A 13,064-nucleotide genomic window follows, 5' to 3' on the forward strand; every position below is an offset into this window, starting at 1 on the left:
CATTTTATGTACAAGGTGTTATTTAATTTTTCAAAATAAACAGGTTTCATTAGAATATTGGTAACATAATGATAGAAATAGTCAGGCTCTTGGTTTCATTCTTCACTAATTTCTGAGCCACTGCTTGGCATCCATTTATATGTGCCCTGTAGGGCAGATTGGGATATTTTATTAAGTTAATGGTGTCACACAAATGTAATTTGTTTAGGTGCTGTGGATAGTGGTGTTGAAGTAGCAATTAGATATTCCATAAGAAGCTAGAAATACCACATCTGGATCAAGCATGAAATAACTTTCTGTAGGCTGTTCTTCTTAGGTATTGAAGACATACGGCTGGAATCAGGTTACTTACTATACTATTTCCACAAGAATGTAAATGATATTGTAATGTTTTTAATTGTAGTTATGAGCTTAAATTATTATTGGCTTTGGTCCTCACTTTAAGTCACCCTGCTTTCAGTTGTCTCATCTGCTTACATATGCAAAAACATTTATGCAGGTTACTTATGTTTTGTTTCGACAGTAGGAGTTGTTGAATGATGCCCAAATAACTTCCAATTGATTAAAATTGTGTAACTGAGCACAAAAAAAGCTGCTTCCAAGTAAACAGTATTAATGGAGTGATATTTCTCTTAAGCGTAAATCTTATTTTGTGATTGGCCTTGGATAAAACAACCATCAAGAACGGATTGACATGTTTTTAAAGCATTTTAACGGCTTTGTGTGTTTAAAAAAAAAAGACACTCAGCTTATAAGTCACTGCCAGGTAAAGATTTGCACTAATCCTGCTGTCCTTCTACTTAAGAACCATGGGTTCATGAATTCAGAGTAGGCATATGTTAGTAATGGACCATTATTTACTGTAAAAGTAACTGAGGCTAAAAGCACTCGCTATCATTCATGTACAATTTTCACAGCAACTTCAGCTAAGCACTGACATTGACATGGTTAAATGTGAAAATTCGTGATGCACCGCTCCTCAGTAAGCTCCTCAAAAACATCTTGCTGTCTGCTCCTCCATTCAAATATGTTGAATAGCATAATATTATACTGTACTTCCATGGTAAATACAGACTAAACATGCCACAAAGTTAGGGCTTGTCAATTTCAGTCTAAATACCTTTTTAATTGCATGATAAGTCTACTGACAAAGTACTACTGCTACTGAAAATTAACTTTTACAGTTGTCTAATTCATTCAGAATTTAATTGGAGATTTTTTCTCTCAATCCAATCTTTTTTGCTTTCAGACTGCACTGCCCTTCAATCTGATTGGTTAAGGAGGTGCAGTTGCTTGCCCTGTTTATATAGATCCCACATGTCCTGTAGAGGATGCTGTTTCCCTCTTCCATTTACAGTAACACCAATGTAAAAGCGTGTAGAAATTGAAAGGCAAATCTGTTCGCTGGCTCCAGTAAATTCTGGCCCATTAATGTGTTTACTTTTTAGTACACATGCATAAATTATGTCAGCATATTCATAATGTTATAAAGGTCTTTGTCCAAAATATGAATCAACTTTTTGACTAGTGCAAATCCACAACATTGTATTGAAATTTAATTCTTCAGCGTCTTTTCAGCATTTTGCCAAGCCACCTTGTCTTTATCCAAAAATCAGTGACACCAAGGGTTTGCATTTTATGCCTCCGCTGAGCTGTTTTTTCTCACTTGGAGTAATTCTTCTACATAGGTAGCTGGGAAAATGCCCTTCTTTCCTCGCAAGCTGCCAAACCACCATCCAGTCACATCCTTTTTGTGAATAATAAGTATGTCACCTACAGTAGAAAAAGAAATTGAAAGTCAATTTGTATCCAAGAAAATAGTATTTTATGGTTATTGATTTTTGCAGTACTCCTGTGATGGTTGCTGCTGCCCAGTGCTGTTGCTTCCATTACTGCATAAACTGTGATCAACTAACTGTAAATGCAGAGGTCTTTCTCAATGCTATTGTGGGTGAAGGTGCACTTTGCTGTTGGAGACATCAAGAAATGATCAGTTTAATTAGAATCACATAGAAGTTACAGAAACTTGTTAATCCCAGCCATGTACCAGTGATAAGAGCCCTTACCTTGCTGCATGTTAAGTTCATCATCTCTGGCAGCCTGATAGTCGTACAGAGCTTTACATGTTCCAATTTCCTGAATAGGATTGGCTACTGTAGAATGAAATAAGAATGTTTTAAAATAAATTTAAAAGGTATCAATATATGAACAAATAAATGAATGTTTCTCCTTGGCCTATAAAGCTACTTGTTTAAATTGTCATGTTTGGATCAGACTTCACACAACAAGTAGAAATCGTCGCAATTTAGTTCCATCAAAAGGGTCTCAAATGTAGCATGCATTTTACCACAAAATCACAGGCCACACAACTCTTCTATTCAAAGCCCTTCTGGCAGCATTCACATTCTACCCATTGTAAATCTTTGGGGTGTGAAACTAGCCTTTGAGCATTTTAGTGCTGCTAACCATGACTTGGCAGCACGTTTTCAACTGTCCTCCATTTTCTTTTTCATTGACTGCCAATTTGCAATGAGCACATTTCAAGCTACTGATAAAATTCAATTTCATCCCCTTCACCTCGTCAAGTGAGACTGACAATTAACAGGAAAACATCATCCTGCATAAGGTGTGATGGTATCCTAAACTTCGAACTATCTTGGAACATATTCCCAAGTGTCTGATTCTGCTTACTATACAGAAATTTGATAGTATCTTATTGCTTTCCTTCTCTTTTAGCCTGATGATGGAGTCGGGGGAGGCAGGATCTTTTAACTGGACATGTTAATTGCGAGCTATGAAATTGATACTTTATTGACCAATACAGAGCAATATCATAGCTATCACATCTCATGAATATGCCCATAAGTGAGGATGCTTGGATAAGTGCTGAAATTATAAATTACCTCAGGTCACCCTATACATGGCAACCTAATATTTTGTTTACATAACTCACTACCTGCAAACATACTTCACTATAATTGATAAAAATTTTCTTAATGATGTCATAACATTTTTCTTATATTGCTGAAAAGGGAGACATGCTGTCGAAGCTTTTTGCCTTGCTGCGGCTGAGGGTTGACAAATCTCCAGGTCCAAATGGACTTCACCCTAAGGTCTTGAAAGAAGTGGCAAGTGAGATAGTTTATGCATTGGTTTTAATTTTCCAAAATTCCGCAAATTTGGGGAAGGTTCATTAGATTGGAAAATAGCAAATATAACTCCTTTAGTCAAAAAGGGAGGGAGACAAAGCAGGAAACTACAGGCCAGTTAGCCTAATATCTGTCACAGGGAAAATGTTATAAGCTATTATTAAAGATGTTATAGCAGGGCACTTAGAAAAATTCAGGGCAGAGTCAACATGGTTTTGTAGAAGGGAAATCATGTTTAACCAATTTATTGGCATTCTTTGAAGGAGTCATGTGGTGTGGATAAAGAGGTGGATGTACTGTGCTGAGATTTCCAGAAGGCATTTATTAAGGTGCCACATCAAAGGTTATTGCAGAAAATAAAAGTTCATGGCGTAGGGGTAACATATGGCAAGGATAAAAGATTAGCTAGCTAACAAGAAGCAAATTTGGCATAAATGGGTCTTTTTCTGGTTGCCAGATAAGTGATGAGTGGTGTGCCACAAGGATCAGTGCTGTCTACTGTTATATGTGATTTTGGGAAGCACTTGCTGACCAATCCTGAATGTGCTAATAGCTACACTAACAACCAATTTAAGATAATCAGCTGAGCTCATAGTGTGGCTCATCGACGCATTTTTGTATTTGTCCTGATGAGTGCAAAATGAAACATCTCTCTTTTCAGCAATATTCAAATCACTGTTTGCATAAAACTGATCAGAAGAATCTTGCAATCATTTAGACCAAAATTAACTTCTTTACCCAAATTACGATAGCCCGCTGAGCTTGCATCCTCTTCTGATTGCTCCACTCCCAGCTCTGAATGATTTGAATTAATTGTATGATTACTGTATATGGGTTCAGATATCTGCTGGGAGCTGTGTCTGTGGTGATCTCTTCTGCTATTTGAAGATAACGAGTTTGTCAAAGTTCTGTGAGCCTGCACATTTTTTATTTTCGTAGGACGTGATACCTGCACCAAACTGTGATGATGATCCTGCCAAATTAAAGTTAATAATTAAAAATGATTAAAAGTTATTAAATCAACTGAGGAGCTTTGTGTGTGACATCACATGTTGTCCATTATTATGCAACCCAATGCATTTCTGTGGGATATCTTATGGTTCAGATCTACTGTTCCCTCAAGCACTTTGATTTGGTAAAGAAATTATGATGCTTAAAGTTCCCTACTGAAAAGATACAGTGTTACACTGAGAGAATGGTCCCCAGGACTGCGGTTCCAAAAGAGCCAGAAATGATCTTTACAACTTCCCAGCATATTTCCAATAACATCGTCAGATACTGGCTACAATAACTGCATGAAAGTAACTGTCTCCCCAGAAATGTAACAACTTTGTGTTGATATGATTCTGATCTGTCTGCTACCATCCCACTTCTGCAAAAAAATTCTAAATTATTTCTCTTCATTAATAGTTAAGTCCTTTCTGCAATGCCTCAATATCCTTCTTGTACTATATTGATCATTTCCGCCAACTCCAGCATGATGCCTCCACCAAACACATCTTCCCTTCACCCCCACCACCCCTCCGGTGGCATTCCATAGGGATCATTCCTTCGGTGACATCCTGGTCCACTCCTCCATCACCCCCTACTCTTCAACTCCCACCTATGGCACTTCCCCACGCAAAAGATGCAACACCTGCCCCTTCACTTCCTCTCTCCTCACCGTCCAAGGGCCCAAACACTCCTTTCAAATGAAGCAGCATTTCACTTGCATTTCCCCCAACTTAGTCTACTGCATTCGTTGCTCCCAATGCGGTCTCCTCTACATTGGAGAGACCAAATGTAAACTGGGCGACTGCTTTGCAGAACACCTGTGGTCTGTCCCTAGGATTTAAACTGTATCCCCCTGACTATACACCCCAAGATTCAGTTAGCTTTCCTTAATGCTGCACACTGATTTTGACTTGAATGAGTTTCCACTAGTATTCCCAGCTTCCTCTCCTGTGTTGTGCCCTGTAGCTTAAAATTAGTTTATATTCTCACTGTTTATTTCTCTTTTCTCTTTGATTAACTTACAACTGTCCACATTAAATAATATTTCACATTTATTGACCCACTTATTCAGATCTTACAAATACATCAAAAATCAACAGGCAAGAAAAGATCAGCTGGTCGATCAAGCCTGCCTCACACCATAATAGCTGGACCATCAGGGATAAAATCTTTCCCACTGCCCTGCACCAACTAACCCCACCCCCAAAAGCCATGCAATCTTACATGAAAGAAAATTTTTTAAAAATCCTTTTGTATCTGGTTTTGCCTCTTCCGCATCGTTTGAAACCCTCATTCCCAATTTGATAGCATTTTCAAACTTAGACTAGTTTCCATCCCAGGCTCCAACTCATTTATATATTCTAAATAGCACTGGTCCAAGCACTAGTTAATTAATTATACATTTGAATTATTTTACAGGCTTCCTGATACTTATGTTTTTAAGCACAAAAAATGAATTACCAGCAAAGTGAGAATCTAATGCTAAAAGAAAATTCAGAAAATATTTTGATTTGACAACTTTGACCAGACCCTCAAAGGAAAATGTAGGTTAGTCAATTATACTGAATAATTAATTATTTTATCAATTAAATGTAGCTAAAATTCACTTTTCAATTTACTTGTCAAAAAGAACCTATACAAATATCTTGTGGCATGATAGCTTTGCTAAGTAGAGAAATTAAGAGACAAGTACTCTGAAAGTCTAAGCACAGTGCATTTAACTTAAAACTTGGGATGCACCTTATCTTTCCATTTAATGATGCTGTCACTTAATGGATGGGATGGTTTGGGATTTCCTTCTAATTCCGCCACAGCTGATGTAATTTTGTAGAAATTTAATTCCAAGAGAATCAATTTCAGTGTTGCCTAGGAATAGAAGTTAGAATATTATAATTCTTAAAATGGAAAAATGATGTACAACAATTATAACATTGGCATGATCTCATTTTCTGATCTCAAATTTGTGATGAACTGATTTCTGATATCCATTTTAATTTAACCACATTCTTCTGAAGAAAACAATTGCTACGATGCTACTTTTTAAATTCAAGATATATTCCCATCATAACCATGAAATGGTTTCTCATCACATCAACTATGCAATTAGAGTGTAGGGTATAAGTTTTTTGAAATGAAGGGAGGTACACAATGCTGTTCCCCAGGGTGCAGTACTAGGACCAATAATGTTTTTATATACATTAATGAGTTGCACCAGAGGCACAGGCACAACTTTGAAGCTTGCCAATGACACAAAACTTGGAGGTACAGTAAACAATAAGAAATATAGTAATAGATTTCAAGAGGACAGACAGACTGGTGGAATGGGCGGACATATGACAGATGATATTCAACACAAAAGCATGAGGTGTGTCACGACTCACTGGGGATAGTGCGCTGTGATGTCAAGCCCCACTGTTCCATGAGCCATGACAAATGTGAGAAGTTTGATTAGACCATCAGATTGTCCCAATTCTAACTGTTTAATTTATGTTAACAATACAAGCACCATGTTTGTAAACTTAATAAGTAAATAACTGTTTATTAAACACATTGTTTGTAACCAGTGGCAGAAAGAGAAATATGAAGTGCTAACTTTTAACTCTATAACTTAAACTCTACCCCTTTTTAACCCCTAAACACAAACAGACACACACATATAAGACACACAAACATGGATTTTATGGGTGAGATAAAACAGTTCAATAGCACCAATCCGGAGCACAGGATTAGATGGGTTAACTTTGATTGGTTTCTTCCAAATTCCTTGCAGGTTGTTGTGGCTCACACGAGGTGGTCTCCCAGCACTTGCAGCCTGTGGTTCTCTGGTTGAAACTTGCTTTTAATGTCTCTACCTGTGATTTTTCCCCTTTTCCTCCTGACGGGCTTCTCAAAGAAAGCAGGGGTAGCATTTTCCCCCCGTCACGGGGGTTGCGCAGGTGCATGTGCGCAAAAGACAGCACGGATCTCCCTGAGGCAAAGTGCTGCCTCAGGGAGCTCGGCTCAAGTTTGAAAACTTTATTAAAGGGAGAAAAAAGTATTCCTGACCTATCCCCTCATGTGCTACTGTCACATGAGCAGGGACATGTCAATTACTTTTATTTAAAAATTGTACATACATTTTAAATCCCTCATGAAACCTCATCCCGCCTGTGGATAAGGTTTCATGTTTTTTCTGAAGGGCGCCTGGGCTCTTTGTCTGCCCGCCAACCTTAAGATAGGATGGGCAAGTCCACTAATTGGGTTAATTGGTTTTTTTAAAGGCCTTAAGTGGCCGTTGACAGGTCAGCGGGCTTGCAGCTGACTCGGCTGCGAGCCCGCCAAACTGAAAATCTAAATGACTCCTGGTGACGTCGGGACACATGCTCGACGTCACCAAGCAACATTTTGTGCGTCGGTGAGCGGGCCCTGTCCCCCAATCGCCGACAGGAAAATGCTACCCCAGGATAAGGCAATGTAAGGAATACCTAGCTAGCTACTATGGCAGGATTACTGGAGTCTTACAAAATACAGGCTAGGAGCTGATCTACTGCACTATCCTCACATATAACCTGGCCACCTGGTCAGGAGTCAATCAAAACACATCGCTACACAGGTCCCTCTTAAACCAGGTCTCCTTTCCAGCACCATTCTGTCCAACCTGGCACACACTGTTCCAGGAAATGGCAACATTGTATATTTTCTTCTTCCTGCTCCAGTGAAGATCTCTTTTAAACTGCAGCCATGGTATTTTTTTTAAAGCCACAATCCAAGAAAAAATAAAAATGTTCTTTACAGGTGATATAATTTGATAGAAAGGATGAGAGAATACAAGCTAAATGTGCAATTTTAAAAGGGCACAAGAACCTGGGGATATTTGTGTACAAATCTTTGAAGGTGGCAGGTCAAGTTTAACAAAGCAGTTAATAAAGCTTTTGATCCTGGGCTTTATTAATGGAGCCATGGGATAAAAGAACCAAGAACTTATGCTAAAATTACATAAAACACTAATTCAGCCTCAGATGGAGTAGCGTATCCGATTCTGAACACCACATTTTAGGAAGGAGGTGCAAGTTTGAGAGATAGTCCAGAGGGATTTACTAGAATGATTCCAGGGATGAGAGATTACAGTTACATGGATAGACTGGAAAAGCTACAGCAGCGAAGGTTAAGAGGAGATTTGATTGGTATGTTTTCCTGCAATATCTAGATAGAGAAAATAAAGAGAAAATGTTTAAAGTGCTTCTAATAGTTGAAGGGTCGATAAATGGAGTGCACATATTTAAGGTGGTCAATAAAAGAAGCAGACACAACATGAGGAAAGAAGTGTTTACATGAATGGGTAAGATTTGGAACACAATGTCTGACAGAAATAGTTGTTTTATAGTACAGAACTTCTGAAAAAAGATTTTTTGTCGGAGCTTTTCAACTTGCACTCATCAGCACAATTTGCAAGAAAATACCAATGTCACGGGAAGCAACACATTTATACTGGATGAGAAGAGAGTGCTAATTGGTTAGCAAGTGACAAAGCCTTTAGCAATCAGAGTCCACTTGCCACACTCTTCTCATACAGTATAAATATGTTGCTTCCCCTGCGAATTCCTCTTGCGAATTGTGCTGATGAGTGCAAGATGAAAAGCTTAAACACAAAATGTCTCTTTTTTCAGCGATACTCAATGTCTGATAGGGTAGTGGATATAAATTCAATAGCAGCTTTCAAAAGGGAAATGGATAAATACTTGAAGGGGAAAACATACAGCAACATGGGAAAGAGCTGGGAAGTGGGACAAACTGGATTACTCTTCAAAAGAGCTGGTGCAGATTCAATGGGCCAAATGGCCTCCTGTGTTGTATTATTGGACTCACTGGCATGAAGCAGACCAAGCCTTCCTGGAAGTGGTAGTCTCACTCTGCTTCCCTCAGTTTAGACTTTGACATCTGACCTACTCTGAATTTAGCAATTTGGACTTCACACCAACAGTAAATTTGTGGAGTGTGAATGGATTGTCAACTTTACAGTTCTTAGGGAAATGTAGGGCCCAATTTTAACTTTAAATAAATGAATGGGATTTGAGTGAGTAATATCACATTAGGGGCAGAATATTCTGCCTGTCAGGCGGGCCCGACCCAATCTCCGGGGGGCGGGGAGCTGATCCCCGCCGGAGAAGCAGGCCCCACCACCATTTTACGTGGGCGGGCCAGTTAAGACCCGCTCAGCGTGACGTCCGGCGGGAAGCACTATGCGCTTCCTGTGCGGGCAGGGGGGATTCCCCAGAAGCGAGAGTGCGCTCTTTCACGCATGAGATGAGACATGTACATAATTTACACTATAACTTTATTAAACTTTTTAAAACCCTACCTGAAACCTCATCCCTCCGGTGGATGAGGTTTCATGCTTTTTCTACTTACCGCCATGGCTCCTGGCCGACCCGCCAACCTTAAGGTTGGACGGGCAGGTCCTTTAATTGTTTAAATGATCCTGTCAATGGCCTCAATTGGCCATTGACAGGTCGGTGGGCCCGCAGCTGATTTTGCTGTGTCCCCGCCTTCCTGAAAATTTAAATGGGGCGGGATAACGTCGGGGGTTCCGCCCAACGTCATCCCGCATCATTTTATGCGTCGGCAAGCAGGCCCCGCCCCCCCGCTCGCCGACGGCAAAACTCTGCCCAGGAGTAAGTAAACAGAATCAAAAATTAAAACCATTTCAAAATAGGGTATTTTGGACTTGTGAAAAAACACAATTTTCCCAATATTTACTAGAAGGCCTACATTTTTCCTTCACCTATAATTATCTTTTATCCAATAATTATATAGTGTTATTCACTCTGTTAAGTCTTGGAACCACTTAGTCTAACTTTTATTGAAACGCCAACATGATAGTAAGTGATTTACCTCATCCAGCATTGAAAAAGTTTTTTCTTCAGTCTGTGGATCTGAAAATGATGGACTTTTTAAACTTGTTCTAATCATCTTCTCTAACCCTGAAAAAGCAACCAAAATATTTCTTATTAGAGTTTTAAAGCTAACGTATTCACATTAAATTAGGTTGTCTTTTTACAGAAAATTTAAGGTGCAACCCTACCTTCTTTATCCTTATTTACTTTGGTTATATCATCTTGAAGTCTTTGTAGTTTCAGCGCTAGTGCAGTCTTCCTTCTTTCCTTATCCATTGTGTTCTTGCTATCTTCTTCCTGTTAGAAGGAGAAAGATCGCACCTTTCACCAGCTCCAGGACATCCCAAAGCGTTTTACAGCCAATGATATATAGCCACTATTATAATATTAGAAATGCAATGGCACTGTATTCAATTTTGTGTTCAAATGCTCCTTCAAATTTTCTGAATGCAGATCACTTCTAAATCAGTAATAGGAATGTAGGCAAAGGCTCCCAATTGAAATATTGATTTATGTTTCTGCTGCTAACTGACTTGTTGCATGCTTCCAGCACTTCCATTATCTAACATATTCTAACTCCTGTTAACATTATTTTGAATCTTTGTTTACATAAAACTATAGGGCAACTTGCAAGCATTTGATATTTTGCTTTTGGTACTATACTAACATACAAATGAACAGTGAAGTATTTAATAACTTAAAATTATAGCATTTAAATATCTACTTACATAATAATCTGTAAGCAGAAATTCTATTTTGTTTTCATCTGATAAAATAGATGTGTTGTCCAGCAATGTCTGGATATCTTCCTCAATGTTGACATTTTGTACAGCTTCATGAATTTGCTTTTGACGCTAAAGATAACAAAAATGTATTTCATTCCATTATATAAACTCAGATTTAAAAATACTTGAGCATCAATATTGCTTAACAAGAGTCCTTCATTTAATTATTGGAATGAAGTGTACTGATGGCACAATTCTTACTTCTATGAGTGTTCTTCCAAAACAAGTGATGTGGTCGCTGTATTTATTCAAGATATCACATAGCAACTTTATTTTTTCTTCTTCCAAATTATGTATTACCTGTTAGAAAGCAGAAAATAACCATGAATAAACAATGCTCTGGGACACTTATATGTAAATCCAACGGATAAAGACACAGAATCTGATGGCATTTCCATATTAATTAACCTGATGAAACAACTGAGGACAGGTTTAAATTGTGGAACAAAGGAACAGTACTATAACAATGAGCTATACCAGATGTTTCCAGTTATATATTGCTGGCTATAGTAACAGATAATCACAGCTATGTATGTATTTTGGAGTTATTCATCTCCTTGAGATTAAATTAAAGAAATCCTCCACTTCAACAAAGCATTTAAAGAAAAAAAACCTTTGCCAGTTTAGGTCATCCAAACACCATTCTCTGACTTAGATGACCTGGATATCTGACTTGGAAATTGATATTTGGTTTGGTTTTTTGCTGCTACCATATTAAAGAAGAATAATTTGAAGACACTCAGGTGACATGTTTACAGGCCTCTACTAATACCTCTCCATATCTGCCACTAAGAGATATACAAGAACAACATAGGTTATGACATAAATAGCAAAATTTCATCCTCCAACCAGCTGCAGTTATTTTCCAGATACATTGAGCTGAATAATGAAGAAACTCACCTCGTGATTAATATTGTCATAGAGTTATAAATACAGCACAGAAACAGGCCCTTCAGCCTATCGTGTCCATGCTGGTCATCAAGCATCTATCTATTCTAATCCCATTTTCTAACACTTAGCCCATAGCCCTGTATGCTATGGCGCTTCAAGTGCTCACCTAAATACTTCTTAAATGTTGTGAGGGTTCCTGCCTCTACCATCCCCTCAGGCAATGTGTTCCAGATTCCAATCACCCTCTGGTCGAAAAAAAACTTCCTCAAATCCCATCTAAACCTCCTGCCCCTTATCTTAAATCGATGCCCCCTGCTTATTGACACCTCTGCTAAAGGGAAAAGTTTCTTCCTATCTACCCTCTCTATGCCCCTCCTAATTTTGTGTACCTCTATCAGGTCCTCTTCTCTGTTCTAAGGAAAACAACCCTAGCCTATCCAGTCTCTCTTCATAGCTGAAACGCTCCAGCCCAGGCAACATCCTGGTGAATCTCCTCTGCACCCTCTCCAGTGCAGTCACGTCCTTTCTATTGTGTGATGACCAGGACTGCACACAGTACTCCAGCTGTGGCCTAACTAGTGTTATGTTTGCCATTTCACTTCATTGTCTCTGGGTCAAAATCCTGGAGCTCCATACCTAGCAGCATTGTAGAAATGATTTCACCACGGGGCTACTGCAGTTCAAGAAGAAAGCTTACCACTACTTCCTCAAGGCCAACTAAGGGTAGGCAATAAATACATACGAGCATACGAATTAAGAGCAGGAGTAGACCATTTGGCCTCTCGAGGCTGCTATTCCTTTTGATAAGATCACAGCTGACCTGATTGTGGCCTCAACTCTAATTTTCTGTCTATTCCCTTTACCCTTTGGTTCCCTTGTCAATCAAGAATCTACCTAACTCAGTTTCAAAAATATTCAGTGACCCTACTTCTACTGATCTCTGGCGAAGAGAATTCCACAGGCTAATGACCCTCAGAGAGAAAAAAAAATCTCCTCATCTCCATCTTAAATGGAAGACCCCTTTTTAATGCTATGTTTAAATGCCAGCTCTGCCAGTGATGTCCATTTCCCAAGATGTAATTTTAATAAGATTCCCTTTGCTGTATTTTATTAGTGCTGTGTCTGATAGTTCGTACCCCACCTAAGCTGTATGTTTTTCCTTTTTCAGATTATTTGGCTTTTCAATTAGCATTTTAGTGGCTAAAATATATGTGCATTTCAGATCAAGCCAAATTTAGCAAATATTTTCTTGGTGAATAAACATGTTTCCTGATAATTATATGAAGGGACAAATCTGCAGTGAACAAGAAGTGGGAAACTGACTGTTTTCTGTGGCTAACAACCTATTAGCTAAATTACTGTTTCAAAAATTG

The 13,064-nt window shown here is 38.6% G+C and overlaps 1 protein-coding gene across 7 annotated transcripts in view; it reads right to left on the bottom strand.

The window, feature by feature from the left end:
- Positions 1–2: 2 nt before the first annotated feature.
- The window catches only part of nostrin (nitric oxide synthase trafficking), a 46,284-nt gene continuing 33,222 nt past the window's right edge, over positions 3–13,064 (bottom strand). For all 7 annotated transcript variants that reach the window (XM_041200883.1, XM_041200886.1, XM_041200885.1 and 4 more), the window contains 8 exons: positions 11,002–11,100; positions 10,744–10,869; positions 10,204–10,312; positions 10,014–10,102; positions 5,883–6,008; positions 3,888–4,122; positions 2,067–2,153; positions 3–1,773 (listed from right to left, as the gene is read on the bottom strand). In XM_041200883.1, the coding sequence (XP_041056817.1) occupies positions 1,637–1,773; positions 2,067–2,153; positions 3,888–4,122; positions 5,883–6,008; positions 10,014–10,102; positions 10,204–10,312; positions 10,744–10,869; positions 11,002–11,100 (1,008 nt within the window). In that variant the 3' untranslated portion in view covers positions 3–1,636. The remainder of the gene's footprint in view (positions 1,774–2,066; positions 2,154–3,887; positions 4,123–5,882; positions 6,009–10,013; positions 10,103–10,203; positions 10,313–10,743; positions 10,870–11,001; positions 11,101–13,064) is intronic.

This window comes from Carcharodon carcharias, chromosome 12 (assembly GCF_017639515.1).
Source record: "Carcharodon carcharias isolate sCarCar2 chromosome 12, sCarCar2.pri, whole genome shotgun sequence".
Taxonomy (NCBI): domain Eukaryota; kingdom Metazoa; phylum Chordata; class Chondrichthyes; order Lamniformes; family Lamnidae; genus Carcharodon; species Carcharodon carcharias.